The sequence below is a fragment of the Denticeps clupeoides genome, chromosome 3 (assembly GCF_900700375.1).
Source record: "Denticeps clupeoides chromosome 3, fDenClu1.1, whole genome shotgun sequence".
NCBI classification, from domain to species: Eukaryota; Metazoa; Chordata; class Actinopteri; order Clupeiformes; family Denticipitidae; genus Denticeps; species Denticeps clupeoides.
In genome coordinates, this window is record NC_041709.1 from 21,570,750 (window position 1) to 21,586,112 (window position 15,363).

At 40.0% G+C, this 15,363-nt stretch overlaps 1 protein-coding gene across 25 annotated transcripts in view; it reads right to left on the reverse strand.

Moving 5' to 3' along the window:
- Nucleotides 1–15,363, reverse strand: part of cacna1bb (calcium channel, voltage-dependent, N type, alpha 1B subunit, b) — a 74,251-nt gene that overhangs the window by 11,643 nt on the left and 47,245 nt on the right. For 7 of the 25 annotated variants that reach the window (XM_028972759.1, XM_028972775.1, XM_028972774.1 and 4 more), the window contains 18 exons: nt 14,798–14,857; nt 14,479–14,585; nt 13,645–13,656; nt 13,223–13,243; nt 10,730–10,826; nt 10,375–10,535; nt 10,094–10,231; nt 9,562–9,763; nt 8,992–9,156; nt 8,729–8,839; nt 7,375–7,458; nt 6,366–6,368; nt 5,114–5,230; nt 4,660–4,725; nt 2,875–2,966; nt 2,531–2,681; nt 2,254–2,381; nt 905–1,001 (listed from right to left, as the gene is read on the reverse strand). In XM_028972759.1, coding sequence (XP_028828592.1) covers nt 905–1,001; nt 2,254–2,381; nt 2,531–2,681; nt 2,875–2,966; nt 4,660–4,725; nt 5,114–5,230; nt 6,366–6,368; nt 7,375–7,458; nt 8,729–8,839; nt 8,992–9,156; nt 9,562–9,763; nt 10,094–10,231; nt 10,375–10,535; nt 10,730–10,826; nt 13,223–13,243; nt 13,645–13,656; nt 14,479–14,585; nt 14,798–14,857 — 1,812 coding nt within the window. Of the gene's footprint in view, nt 1–17; nt 1,002–2,253; nt 2,382–2,530; nt 2,682–2,874; nt 2,967–4,659; nt 4,726–5,113; nt 5,231–6,365; nt 6,369–7,374; nt 7,459–8,728; nt 8,840–8,991; nt 9,157–9,561; nt 9,764–10,093; nt 10,232–10,374; nt 10,536–10,729; nt 10,827–13,222; nt 13,244–13,644; nt 13,657–14,478; nt 14,586–14,797; nt 14,858–15,363 lie in introns of all 25 variants that reach the window. The other 18 variants (XM_028972781.1, XM_028972780.1, XM_028972779.1 and 15 more) reach the window with 11 other exon arrangements.

Consider the following 15,363-nt stretch of genomic DNA (forward strand, 5'->3'; position numbering starts at 1 on the left):
AAAAAAGAAGCAATAACCATCACTGGTGCTGAAGCCGGTAGAGAGCAGCAGACAAATCCACTGAGAGTTCACAGGAAGCAACACGATGGGTGTTATAATACCTTGTAGGCGATTCTCGGTGGACATTTCTTTCCCAGCCCTAGTGGGGGTGACATGTGGCGAAGCATCTCATACATATCAAGGAAGGTAATGCGGCCACTTCACAGAGGTTATAGGAAGAGTGGAGATGAAGGGAGGAGGGGAGTGATGGGGAAAGAAAAAAAAATCAAAGGAATAAAGATCATGACTAATAAGAAGGCAACTAATGGTTATTTCTTTGTTTAAGGGAAAAACAGGATCCCATTCCTCCCACTTCATGGGATATGGATGTATCTGGAAATCCAGGGGTAAGAGCAGGAATGCTGGAAAGATAATGATGGTGGTTGTAAAAGCTTCAGCAGGTAACCAACAGCAGCTAGGAAATAGCTCACAGAGTGGGATTTGGAAAAAAATTATGTGCTACAACTGGAGCTATTCTGCCACAATATTAACCATCACTCTTATTAGTCTGCAAAAAAGATATGAGCACCCCCCCCCCAACACACACACACACAATTTAAACAATGCATCATCCATACCAGCAGTCTACATAAGCAGTCTACATTTAGAACTTATTCTGAAGTTCTTACCCCAAAAAAACCAACAAGACGTCAAGTAATGGAGCCTACACTTCATAAAACGCCCAGATAACAACTCTGACTGTGAACTGTGTGGGCTACGTCTGGATAAGATTGTGTTCCTTTCCTGTAGTTGCTATGGTTACCCACAATCAAATGAAGGAATACAGAAGGGGTGACAGAGGGTGACAGACATCTACCTCACAGCTCCTCCTAGAGGAGAATGCGAGGTGTACAGGTTTGCAAACCTTGTAGGCCACCCTGTTGGGGCAGTTCTTCCCTAAGCCAAGTGGAGGTGAGATTACACGCAACAAATTGTACATATCCTTATAGAGTATCCTTCCACTGCAGAGAACAAATGAGAGTTAGGGTACAGCATTAGAATGAACCAATAATACTGCTTTATGTACATCAATACATGAACTTATTGTTTGATCTATGCCATTTGTGGCTGTAATATTGATTACATTGTGAGTCAAAGATGCAACGTTAATGTTCTGGTGGTGCACAGGTGGGGTTGCCAGCTATTACACCCGATACCAAAAAAAAACAAAACACAAGGATGTTTTCTGTTTGTGGGTGCTGTAAAACCTGTGCTGTGCATATCTTTTGAGTCAAATTAAATATTATTGCTTGACCATTTGGAATAAAAATAAGTTATCCTATTGAGTGAGACATCCCAGGGACAGCCCAGTACACCGGTAAGGAAGATACCTTCAAGACAGGGACTTCACACTCAACTAAATAAGACATTGTACTTTCTGTTCACACTCAGATGTACATTAGAGATAGAGATGTGGAGGTGTACATTAGAGAAATCTGGGTTGAAATCTATCAACTCTACTCATCTCTATCTTGGCACCCAAGATAGGGCAGTGGTGACCTAGTGGTTCAGGAGGCGGCCCCGTAATCAGAAGGTTGCCGGTTCGATTCCTGGTCCGCCAAGGTGCCACTGAGGTGCCAATGAGCAAAGCACCATCCCCACACACTGCTCCCCGGGCGCCTGTCATGGCTGCCCACTGCTCACTCAGTGTGATGGGTTAAATGCAGAGGACAAATTTCACTGCGTGCACCGTGTGCTGTGCCGCTGTGTATCACAAGTGACAATCACTTCACTTTTTACTTTAAAAAATATTTCAAGATACCCATTGCTACATCGACTAGAATAGTGTCTCAGATGAAAACGAGACAACAATAATTTTGATAAACATGCAATTTGCAAGTTGCATTTAGGAGGATTTAACACTTCACCGATTAGCTAGGTGTCTGTGAAGTGCCCTTTGGTGGGATGGATTGCCAAGTTTTTTTGCCAGTCCTCACCCTCCAGACTGATGCAGGAGGTCATGCCATGGCAGTGAAAAATTAGGTGCATGATGTTGGACAGGGTGATTTTCCCACGCGAGCAATGAAAAGGCACTGATTGGAAGCATGATTGGTGTTTGCTCACCAACATGGCAACTGCTCTCAAACCTGATTTGCTTGGTATATATATATGTGTGGACTGCCTATTTAGGGCATCCAGCGTCTCTCTCCCTGTGGCTGACATCTAGAAATTTACAGTCGGTAACCCCTTGAGAACATGATTATATGCACGTACCATGCGGCAGGGTCATACTCAGCCCAGACCCGGATGAATTCATCCAGGTGATGAGGCCCAAGGATGGAAGAGTCACGGGTCAGGTACTCAAAGTTGTCCATGATCACAGCAACAAACAAATTGAGCATCTGCAAAGAGTGATTGAATCACATATCAGCAGAGCTTGTGATGGATCTGTTGAAAAGCAGTCTGGTGAAGTATATTTGAAGTGAGTAAATATATTAAATTGTTCTGTAATTTAATGGGGAAGAGTGTAATGCAATGGAGAAATATTTACCAGGAAAGAGCAGAGGAAGATGAAAGAGACAAAGTAGAAATAGGCAAAATCGTTGCCACATTCCTTCCCAGTGAGGCCCGATTCAGGATCACACTCCCTATGACTCAGACAGTGCTGCATGATGTCCTGCCATGCCTCACCGGTAGCACTCCTGTATATAAACACACACACAACGTTCACCCTTAAACCCATATACACAGCACACATTTACACATTACATAAACCTGTTGCTTTACTTTTATCCAAAAGCGTCTGCTATTGTTGCAAGTGCTACTGACAATTAACATTTCTTACTTATCCTATCACAGCAACATCTGGAGTATCACACAATATTTCACTTTTACCTAAAGAGAAGCATCAGAGCCTGAAAGAAGGTCTGAAAGTTGTTGTGGCGGGAGATGGATGATTCATCGCTCAACTTGATGTTCCCAAACACCTGAAAACAGGAATAGGTTTGCCAAGACTTGTGACATTACGGCATTTGCTAGTGTACATTACTTTCCCTGTTTTTGTCTAATAAAGCAAACTACCAGGTTTCTTTTGTTGCAAGATAAAGCAACTTACAACCAGTATTTACAGGGACAGTCCCCCCTGGAGACACTCAGGGTTAAATGTCTTGCTCAGGGACACAATGGTAGTAAGTGGGGTTGGAATATGGGACTTTGTGGTGTTCTGGTTCCTAGGCGAGTGTCTTACCCACTAGATTAATACCACCCTGTACTTAACTGTTATGTACTATGTACATAAATTAGCATTTTTATCCATCTCAAATTGTTTATTATTTTTTAGGAACTTATGACTTTCACTTCACTACATTTTGAAAGACAAATATTGTTAGTTTAAATTTTCGGAAATGATTAAAGATTCATTTCGTTTTAAGTGTGTGCTGTCTCTGCCTAAAACCCACTATATAACCGCCTACAAAAACTCCAATCTGCACAAATATAGTGAGGTATTTAAACAATTTATTAGCTACAAGTGAAAGGTTTGTGATAGAAATCACATTAACGTGTCCAAAATGTCCAACACAGAGAGAATGAGGAGGAGCTTCTTACCGCAGGCTATATGACCTCTCAACAACCACAACACTTCATAGGACAGGACTCCAGCACTTTCACTTTCAATCACTTCTGGACTTAATCCCCACAGAATCCTTGCACACATTTTTTTTCACTTTACTCATTTGCACACTTTCACAAAATTTGGTACTGTTTGCAATATTTGCATATTGGTTCATTGAATACTTGCAATATTTGCAATACTGTGGTCTATAGCAGTCGCTAAAGCATTTCACTGCATATCATACTGTGTATGACTGTATGTGACAAATAAAAGTTTTAATGAGAAAAAAATATGGATTTGACAAAAAATTGCCAGTGAAATGACTACTAACTGTAATTTAAAAAGTTAGCATGTAAAAATGGAGCCTAGGCAGACATTAATATAACTTTATGTCTATATAATATGTCTAAATAGTTGCCAAAGAAGAAAATTGGCTGTCACATTGGATAAACTTTTTTTTTTGTTGCTGCATGCTAACACGCAGACTATAGCTGGTAAACAGTGCAATATGGTTAATGCACGTACTTGGCACCGTGCTGTTTCGTGGAGGTTGGTAGTGGTACAATTAAAAAATAAACAGAAACTTCTTTGTCAGCTTGGTTGTGACATTTCACCAGTGGTATCTTTACTTCCACATTTCACATATTGTTTGGGATATTCTATGCTGTACATCAGCAAAAAGTTAAATACTTAAATATTTAGGGTAGAAATTCAAACAAATTGCCATTCAAAAAGCCAAACAAAAACTAGTTATAATTGTACTCATTCAGTTAATCGTGTCTCCCCAGGTTGGAAAGATCTGGTATTTGCACCACTCTTCCATTGTGTGGTGATCTGATACTACACCAATCAAAGCTGTGTATGTGCCTGCAGTTGGGCATCCTATGCATTTTATGCCGCATAAGAATAAATATAAACAGAATAAGTAAATAGACGAAGAGCAGACATTTCTAAATAAAACAAAAAAGATCCTTAAAAAAACTTTAAAGTGCACACAAGCAAAGCGTGAAATTACAGTGCTTTTAATAAGTGTTTATTAGCCATAGAAACCTAAGAAATGGTTCTACCTGCATCCCGATGATGGCATAGATGAAGAACAGCATGGCGATGAGGAGACAGACGTACGGCAGAGCCTAAAAGTAAGAAGGCAAATTGACTGGAAGGCTATGAAACTGATGACAGGGGGAACTTGGAGGCGCTTGAGCTGACACCGAGAGCTGTCTGAACCTTTCCGAACTGGTGTGTTATCGAAATGCAGCCTTACCAAGCTGGTCTATAGAGAGACAACCTGCTACTGCTGTACTTACTGAGGTGGATGTTGAGACAGTCTTTTGCCTTAGTAATCAGTCAGTGAGACAGTCCCTTAATAAGGTAATGACTCAGCAAAGCAGTGTCTTTTTGAGGCAGTATCGTACTGATGACATCCATATCTGAGGTAGACATTGTCATACGTATTCAGTCTGTGGGGTTGTACCGCTGAGTCGGGAGGTGATGGATGGGACATTAGAAGCGGTGACCCACCTTAAATGACTGTACAAAGGTCCAGAGGAGGATGCGGATAGTGTAACCCTGCCGTAGGAGCTTGATTAGCCGTGCTGCTCGGAAGAGCCTCAGGAAGCTCAGGTTGATCAGCTTGTCCTGAATGAGGAGTGGAGAGGCATGTCTTTAAGCAAATGGACTCCAACCTGTCTGCAGGCCTCATACCCTGAATGAACTTCCTCAAAAGAGCCTGCCTAATACGTTCAATTATTTCTGTCCTTTTCAGCCAGGGGCTTTAAAAAAAAAAAAATTATCTGCATTATTATCTGGAAGCTTGGCCCACGAGAGGTCAACAACTCTGGTTCAACGGGTCAAACATCCTTTGAAGAAGACAGACAAGACATTTTAAGAATTAGCATTGCATAGTTGTCTGCATGCTGTTTAGAGATTGAAATATTTCAGAATGTATGAGCTGTGTTTTATATATACAGTATATAAAACTTTCTGGCTTAGTGCAAAAACACAGATGCCTATGATAAAAAGTACCCTATGACAACTTTCACACCCCCAGCTCATCGTTCCTGTCAGCCGTCACATTTTGTCCCGCCCTCAGATCGGCTGCTCAGCTCACTTCAGCAACATCACCAGCAACTGTCAGCCCCTGTATTACCCGGCACCCCCACAGTCTATTTAAGTACTTGGTTCGGTTCATGGTGGGGCTGTGAGTGCCTTTTTATGCTTTTTCACTTTTTGTTTTAAACAACTTCTGACTTGGTCCTCTGTCTCCCGCATCGTGACCAGAAGTGCTATAATGTTGTGAGGCTCTTTTTTTTTTAACCTGGAAACATTGTTAATGTACATGGTATTATGGATTAACCCCCGAAAATATACAGATTTTATAAAATATTTTTAAACCATTTGTACAACATCAGAACCGTGACACATGAATTCTGAATTCTGATTTTGTGGTTTCATTTCTGTTCATGTAGATCATTTAAATTAACCATTAACTTTAAACCATGTAGCAAATTTAAAGTTAATGGTTAAACAAAAACAACATGATCACTGAAAACACTTGAAATACAATATACTGTTAATTTATGCACAATATAATAAAACAGCAGTTTGCAAATGTTGCAATGAGTATAACCTCCAAAAATATTTGGCTCTGCAAGTACCACCAAAGAGCTGAAGTCGTAGTTTTTAATCCCAGCCAGGACTGGCATGAAATGGCGAAACTTGTAAGGTGAACATAGACAGAACAAGGAGCATGGAGGACAGAACAAAGACTCACCGTCTAAAACGTCCATGTGGAACAGGAGCAGACAGGTGCCAGAAAAACAATGCAACAGAAAAATCATTAGACAGAGAGCTGCTGTCACAATTCATGTGAGTGATGGAAGTACCCATGCATCAGTCCATTTTTATGAAGCTCACCACTATATGGGTCCACCAGAGACATAAGAACTAATCAGCCAAAGAATTTGCAAATGGAGAAGATGTCCCAGTGTTGATTGATTGTTGGATTGATTGATTTATTTCAGTTAAATATAATTTTTTCACTACTGTTCTGATGCTGGAGACATTTGTTTTAGATATAAAACAGACAGAGGATGACAGATAAAAGAAGCACATACAGGAGAGAACACAGAGTCACTACTAATGCAGTCTGGAATTTGCCCATTTATTTAGCTGGAAGCAATGATGTTATAAAGTGCTGTTTTATTATTTATTTGGCCTTAATATCCCAGCATGAATCTTCTGCAGGGATTGGGACAGGCAAAAGCTAAGCATGCGGCACCGCCTCTCAGTGGTAACGCCTCTCAGATTAAAGAAGGATTACCGTCACTGCTACTACCGTGTTTGTACAGCTCTAAATTGAACTGTACGTTTCTCAAACAATCAAAAACCTTGTTAAATCTCCACAGTTATCTGCATCAGGTCCAGATAACCAACCCATACCTTTATTTGCTTTCACATTAATGATTGAATCATTTTGAATAGTTGAGGAGCCTAATGTGATGCTGAATCCCGGCATGTTTCATGGGTTAACATTAAACCACTTCACACTCCTTTTTGGTAGCTTTTTACAGCTCATGTGCAAAACACTTCTTCGTTTGTAGCAAGTTGTAACACGTAAAAGCTCAATTAACACTCCAGTTCATTATAGTTGTACAGCAAAAGCCAGAGAAAATGTTTCTATTGATCCTGTAGCAAAGTAATACTATTTATTTTACACATTGCCCCACATTCATTTATTCGGAAATTATTCTGAACCGCATCACACTTCTAAAAAGAATTACCTTGATCTCAGTCACCAGTATGTCTGTTATGCTCCCAAGCACTGTTATTAGGTCAAATACATTCCAGGCCTCCTTCAGGTAGTTCTGAGGAGAAAAAAAAGGAGATAATTCACATATCTGACCGACATGCTATTGTCTGATACTCACAGTAGTGTGTGTGTGTGTGTGTGTGTGTGTGAATATATATATACGTACACACACACACACACACATATATATATATTGTGTGTGTGTGTTTTTTTTCTATGTTTTTATGTACATAGTGAAGTGATACACAGCAGCACAGCACACGGTGCTCATAGTGAAATTTGTCCTCTGCATTTAACCCATCACCCTGAGTGAGCAGTGGACAGCCATGACAGGCGCCCATGGAGCAGTGTGTGGGGATGGTGCTTTGCTCAGTGGCACCTCAGTGGCAACCTTCTGATTACGGTAGGCCACCACTGCCCCAAAAAGGCCACCATTACCCCCCGCGTATGTTTTTATGAATTTATTACATTTAATTCAACTAATTAAACTGATACTGATTTATGTCTTTCCACATTTCCGGCTCCATCTCTATTATCCCCCCCGGCCTCTTCAGCTTTCTCTTTTCTTCTGACTTACATCCAGCCATTCATCTGCCACACAATGCAACCCATGTACGTTAAGTTAATTTATGTGCTTTTGACAATAAGTCTGCTATGCCCAACCTTACATTAGCTGATTAAGGCTTATCCAAGACACGACAAACTGGATATGTTCAGAGCTGTAAGATTCACTAGTTTCCTTTGATTTAGGTCCTGGTAATCTGTCTGGTAGAGGAGGGCTGGATGTGGTACCATGACTATAATAGATTGGCAGATTGATTGGCAGATTGATCCCATTTATTGATCCCATTTATCACAGCAGTGGAATATTTATGGGTTTTGATGTATTTTGGATGATTTTGGCCTGAAACAATGATGAATCATGCAACTCTGCTTCTGCTACTTTGATGGACGCAGGTTTAAATCATCCATAATGAAGACTTAGGGTGTGAGAGCTGTCAATCATAATCATGGGCTCCTCTATTTTCAAATTCTTTTCAAGAATTAACATTTTTGTTTTTGGTGATAAGAACAATAGCACACAAACAGAAATGGTAGAAGGTTTCTCTTACACTACAGATAAATAGCAAGCAATATATTTACAGTCTATTGGAGCACTGCAGGAAAATGCCTTACATTTCACTGTTTGTTATGCATGTATAACTGAGAAAGTGACTGAATTCTTATGGGGGCAAACAAGACCCACACACAGTGTCTACTACAGCAAATATTCAGTTAACGGTTAAATGATGATCCTTCTGCTGAAGGATAATTAATGGACTCACCAATGGGCCAAATGCTATCATCTTGACAATGCACTCCAGACTGAAGAGGGCGGTGAAGATGATGTTGAGGTACTTCAGCATGTCCTCATACCATTTGGGGGCATTGTAGAACTGTAACACAGAACATGCAAGTTGGTCATTTATTTGATATTGGTAAATCTATACCATTTCAGTGATCATTTGCAACATTGGGTGTTTTCTATATTTTTACTAGAGCAGATAGACTATACTATATGTGCCCGTACAGCCTCAGCTTGATTTACCTTCATCATCAGAACAATGGTGTTGAGAGCAATCATGGTCATGATGGAGTACTCAAATGGTGCAGACACCACAAACTTCCACATCCTGTATTGGAAAGACTGCTTGTCTTGGGGCATGTAGCGGGTTAAGGGCTTAGCATTGATGGCAAAGTCTATGCACGCCCTCTGAGTGTGAGATAAAAAGATAGAAAAGCACGAAACAAGTTTTGAAAACAAAATAAATACAACATCTTGACTAGGAATAGGTTGATATTTTTGTTCCACTACATAAGACATGGGGATTTTAGTATCTGCAGCAGTGATCATGTTTGTAATCTCTATTGATGCTCCAGTGTGCAAAATGTATTACAAGTGTAAAGAATAGAGGGAAACAGAGGAGGGAGGGAGGGAGGAACCAGGATATTACAATACACTTGCACATGACACACTGTCATGAACTGGTTTAAATCATCCATAATTAGGAAGTAGGGTGTGTGAGGGCAGTCAATCACTCCTCTAGGCTCATCCGTGTTATTTAGGCAGTTTCTCACCAATGTACAAACCCCACGATTAAGCAGTGTTGTCATTTACCTCATTTTTTTCAAGACTGCAGTTAGACATGGCCTTATCTCCCTGTTCCTGGAACGTAATGATGATAAGAGCCACAAAGATGTTGACAAAAAAGAAGGGAAAGACTACAAAGTAGACAACGTAGAAGATGGACATCTCCATGCGATAGCCTGGACTCGGGCCCTGCTCCTCATCGGTGGAATCCACAGAGTGCTTCAGAACCCTGGAGCAAATAGAGACCAATCCTAAACTTCATCATTCTCAGTGTGACTTGTTGAGTGCAACAGACAATGTTCTTGCTTTAATTAGAAAAACATAGGATAATCAGTTTATAATATCATGGTAATTTGTTTTATTTTATTTCATAAACCAATTTCGAATTATTGTAATAATTCAACATCATTAGTTGGCCGGACAGTGAATTAGTATCATGCAAGACTTAAACAGCATTTCAGCTCTAATGCTAAATCTTCCAATGCTGCCTGGATTATGTTTTGAGTTGTGAGAAAGTGGAGATGTGGCAAGTGTATGTCTGATTTTGTGTGTTCCTCACATTGGCCAGCCCTCTCCAGTAGACACAGTGAAAAGAGTGAGGAAGGCCCAGAGCACATTGTCATAGTGGAACTCATATTTCTTCCACTCACGCTCCTTCACATCCACCTTATGGCTTTCATAGTCAAGGAATTTCCCCCTGCCAGTCAAATTGACACACACACACACACACACATAATTTAAAAAACTCTCCACTAAATACCCCATAACTACATGGAGTAGGTTCATTACATGCAATAAATAATAAAAAAAACAGGTTCTACAAGTAGTTCATCACTGTACCTGCAGTCTTTCTGTAGGGCTTTGGACTCATCCGTACAGTAGAAGAACTTTCCCTTGAAGAGTTGGACAGCGATGACGGCGAAAATGAACATGAAGAGGACGTAAACGATGAGGATATTCAACACGTTCTTGAGCGAGTTCACCACACAGTCAAACACAGCCTGGACACGCACACAAACATAAACACTGGAGATTATTGTGAGGAATGACAGAAACAGGCATATGTATGTCTCTCAGAGATGGACAAAAACCGTAATTGACACAGCTGTAAGGAGCTTTCTGTCACTGGACTGATCAGAAAGTTACCTTAAAGGCGTGATTTTTTCATCGTGTCTGTGTGTTTGGGGAAGTTTACCTTAAGTTTGGGAAGTCTTTTGATGGTCTTAAGTGGCCTCAGGACACGCAGGACTCTCAGAGACTTGATGGTGTTGATGTCCTTTCCTTTGGTCCCTCTACAGAAAGACATCATTAATCAGAATTCACATGCAGAAGTCCCTGGACACCATCAACATTTGCTCTCAGGTCATCATGTAAAATAGTTACATGGCCCAGTCAAGTGCAGCTGGGGGGGTAGTTCCATGCACTAGTTTGAGGGCACTACGGAGACTACTACAGGATCCACATCGGTGACATAAGACACACACGATGCAGCAAACCTCTCGTCATACTCCTCCCACTAAACATCTAGCAGAAAAAGACACAAAGAAATGACCCATATCCACAGGGACATCTTCTTTGAGAAAGCCACTGCAGGCTAGGCCATGACCCTGCTGTACTGGAGATGAGCTAGTCTGAGTCGGATCTGTATAGAGCTCTCTGCAGAATCAGCATAATAACCCCTAAAGCTGTTTGATGTAGAGTTATTGCAGTAGCCACTATAACAGCATTAAAAGGGATCTAGGCAATATTGCATCAAAAAAACAAAAAACTGGACATTTCAACAAAGTACACTGTAAAGCTGATAATGATAAATATGTGCATCAAAAACATCAATAACGTTTGGATACCCATGCTACAAAATTTTCTACTAAACCATTCAGACTCCTGGACTCTAAAGTGTACATTTCATATACTCAGCTAATCTGAAAAAAAAAGAGCTGAAAATAAAACCTATTACAAAAATAAAAGCACAAGATACATAAAAATCTGCACAAAAAATCTGCACAAAGTACAGAGGGTTGTAGTGTGACTTTGTGTCTACCCACTCCTCATCAGTCCCAGAATCTCAAAGTTGTGCAACAGAATGTCTGAAGCAAATTTAATTCTCTTCTCCCTACTCCTACTTCTGCGCACTCGGATGTGTTAATGCCAATGAGTGAAGCTGTAAGGCATGATGTGTGTGTATGTGCACATATGGCCAATGAGTTCACACAACAGTCATAAAAGGTCATTAAAACATTGCACAAGGTATTAATAATCTCAAGATAACAAAGGTATAATTAGACCAATTAAACACTTAAGAGTCACTGCATGAACACTTCTGATGTAAGATACAATTAGTCACTTTGTGCTTTGTCTTATCTATGTAATTATGCAATGTGCCATTAATGGGTTAAGCTTTAATGACTGGAAATAAAAATCTCTTTAAACTGTAAGCACCAATTTAATTGCACTATAATTATGATACTGTCTGCACTGCAATATTACCTTCCTGTAAAATATTCATTATTCACATGGGGGTATGGTGATACCATGTCTGTGCTGTCTTTTTCTCTCCCGCAGAAGGGAGATGGGATCCAAAACCCAACATGCAGACACTCACATATTCATGCTCTGCATCCCTGATTACCCAACATGCTCCTCTCAGCAGGGGAAGACCCGAGGTTCAAATAGTCAGACTGCAGGGGTGGGGAGTGGGAATGGGGAGTCTCTAGCTTTCAGAAGCTTTCCTACATTGTCCTCTACAGAGAAGAATACCACTCAGACCATTTGGACACTCCCTAATAGAAACTACTCTCATAGGCTGTGCACTGACAGGCACATTCAAGTAATCGTTTAATTCATTTAGTAAATGTAGAGTAATTCATTTAATCAACTTAATTTTATTAATGTCAAGTCACACAACACTGATAAAAGGTACCCTGACATGAAATTTTTTTGCTTTTATATAGTGGTCCCCTAATATCTCCGAAATTCAGCCTTGGTGCAAAATTCGATGGAGATAATGTTTTAGGGGTGTGATGGAAAATTCTCTGTGCTGAAACAGCATGATAAAGGGAAGCTAACCTTTACCCTTTGGACAAATTCCAGAATCGACCGTCTGAGCTGACGCTCTCTGAAAGGTGAAGCAGAATGGCCAAAGCACTCTTTACACCTATCACCATTTCTAGCTACTGCAGGAACATAGATAGGCTGGGGGAACTCGTATTAATGTTAAATAAGTTTTCATGATAGGGGACCTTTAAACACACCTAAAAGCAGGGCAGAAGTCAGAGGTGGGAAAGTGACGTTAGTATAGTTTGTGATAATTAGCCAAGAGCCAAAAAAAAACAACAAAAAAAAACATTCTGTTTACAGTCCATAGACTCCTCCCCATCATATGAGCAGTGCCTTCTGTTATCGTCACCCGGGGCAATAAAGGCCAAAATTGGTCACAGTGAATTTAGGCTTTGAATGCACTACCGATCCATCAACTGGCAGGGTCTCAAAATGATTTGAATGCCTACCTCCTTAGACCTACTTAGAAAATATGATAAATTATACTGTATTATACTGAAAAAGTTTTGATGTCTCTGTCGGTACTGGAGCTTGGGAGCTTCCGAAAGCCAAAAGGGTGGAGCTATGAGCCCATCCAGTTTTGAGGACAAGGGGTGGGAATTGGTAGATGAGGCATAAAGAAGGTCCGCACCTGGCCACACTCTGCTGGGAGCTAATGAAGATAAAGCAGTGGTGAAGAAGTGATAGATGCACACACATATGTTCAGGCACACACACACACACACAGACAGACAGACCGAGAAATGGCGTAACTATCTCTATGAGTGTAATGAGAAACAGAAAACTGAAATAAGAGAAACTAAGCAGCTTTAAGAACATGAGAGAAGAGAAAAGAACGTAAGAGAACAGAAAGTTAATCAATTAAATAAATCGATTAAAGAAAATTGCACCAACAATTAATAACAGGGTCACGCACCATTCACACACCTTGTTTTGCAGGTTGCACAAACATTTAGTAAAAAAATTTTCCACACATGTCATTTTTTCACAGACAAACAGACAGTCAGGGAGACAGACAAGGGGACAGAGATTCAAGCAAGTCAGAGACATTACCCCATTAAGCTCCTGGAAGTATCCAAACCAGGAAGAAATACAGAAAGAGAGAGAAAAGAGTGCATAGAAGAAGAAGAAGAAACACAAAGACGACATAAACGCCTTGATAAAGAACACGCAAGCAAAAATGAACACATTCAAAATACTGAAATGCAGGTGAACACAAGAAAAGTGATTCAAGAAATAGTATTATAACAAGTAAAGCCTAGCTTATTTCTTAAACATACAGTACAGGCCAAAAGTTTGGACACACCTTCTCATTCAATGTGTTTTCTTTATTTTCATGACCATTTACTTTGTTAGATTCTCACTGAAGGCATCAAAACTATGAATGAACACATGTGGTGTTATGTACTTAACAAAAAGTGGAGACCTGGCCTCCACAGTCACCGGACCTGAACCAATCGAGATGGTTTGGGGTGAGTACATAACTCCACATGTGTTCATTCATAGTTTTGATGCCTTCAGTGAGAATCTACCAATGTAAATGGTCATGAAAATAAAGAACACACATTGAATGAGAAGGTGTGTTCAAACCTTTGGCCTGTACTGTACTGTCAATCAGCCAAACCCTGATTGAGCTTTGCTCTGGAGTTAGGAAGAATGCGAGAAAAACATAGACTGAATATGGGATGCACTACAATGTGAATATACTAAATACAGGATTTAGTCTAAATGTTTTGTAGAACAATTACAAAACACTGTTTATATATGTATCAGTCAGAACTCCTTTAACCTCCCTGCACCCTTTTGGGTGATTACATAAAAGACATTTATTTGGATGTTTACTTTGAAGCCTTTGTCTGGATGTTGGCATGCATGCAATTTACTCACGAGCAAGCAAAAGCAACCAGAGCGCCGCTCACAACAATGAAGTCCAGAATATTCCACAGGTCTCGGAAGTAGGATCCAGGATGTAACAGGAGCCCAAGGTCGATCATCTGGAGAGTTACAAATGATGCAAAGGAGATAACAGACAACATTAACAATAAGCATGCCTCTAATGCTTAAAAAGACTAATTGTGTTTTAAATGTGTAATTTAAAAAAACTAACTACTAAATGTTTTTTTTCTGTGGTTTAAATGCCCATTTAGAGAATCTTTCAGGAATGCGTTCAGTATTGGCTGAATTACATACAATCTGCTATGCTTACCTTAATAACCATTTCAAATGTGAAGACACCCGTGAAGACATAATCTAGGTATTTAAGCACCTGAAAAAGACAAACAACTTTTATTAGCATTAATGCAAGATGCCTGACTGGATGGCATCATGAATTCCATTGCCTGATTGGCCAAAACTGTGGTTTTCAAACCACAGCTTTCAAAGAATCATTCAGACTTTCAGGCAATCAGGCCCTCAGATTGGTCATGGTTCTGTACTTAATGCAGATGCAGCAATCATGTGCTCATTGAGACCAGTCTGTCACTGAGCTCACATTTCATTTTCCCACATACTCAGTGTTTTAGGCAGAGAAGCTTTCAGCTCTTTCAGTCCAAAATGAACACGTGGAACCAAAAAAAAAAAAAAAAAAAAAACATCAATTATGACCATTGAAATATAATCCACTACATTCATTACTTGCCGCACATAGCTGTAAAAAAAATGAATAATGTACTTTATGCACCATGAATTTCTGCACATTACACACCGTCCAACATGCAGTCTCTGGGAGAATCATGTTTATTTATATGTCCTTTTTTTCCACCACACAGAATC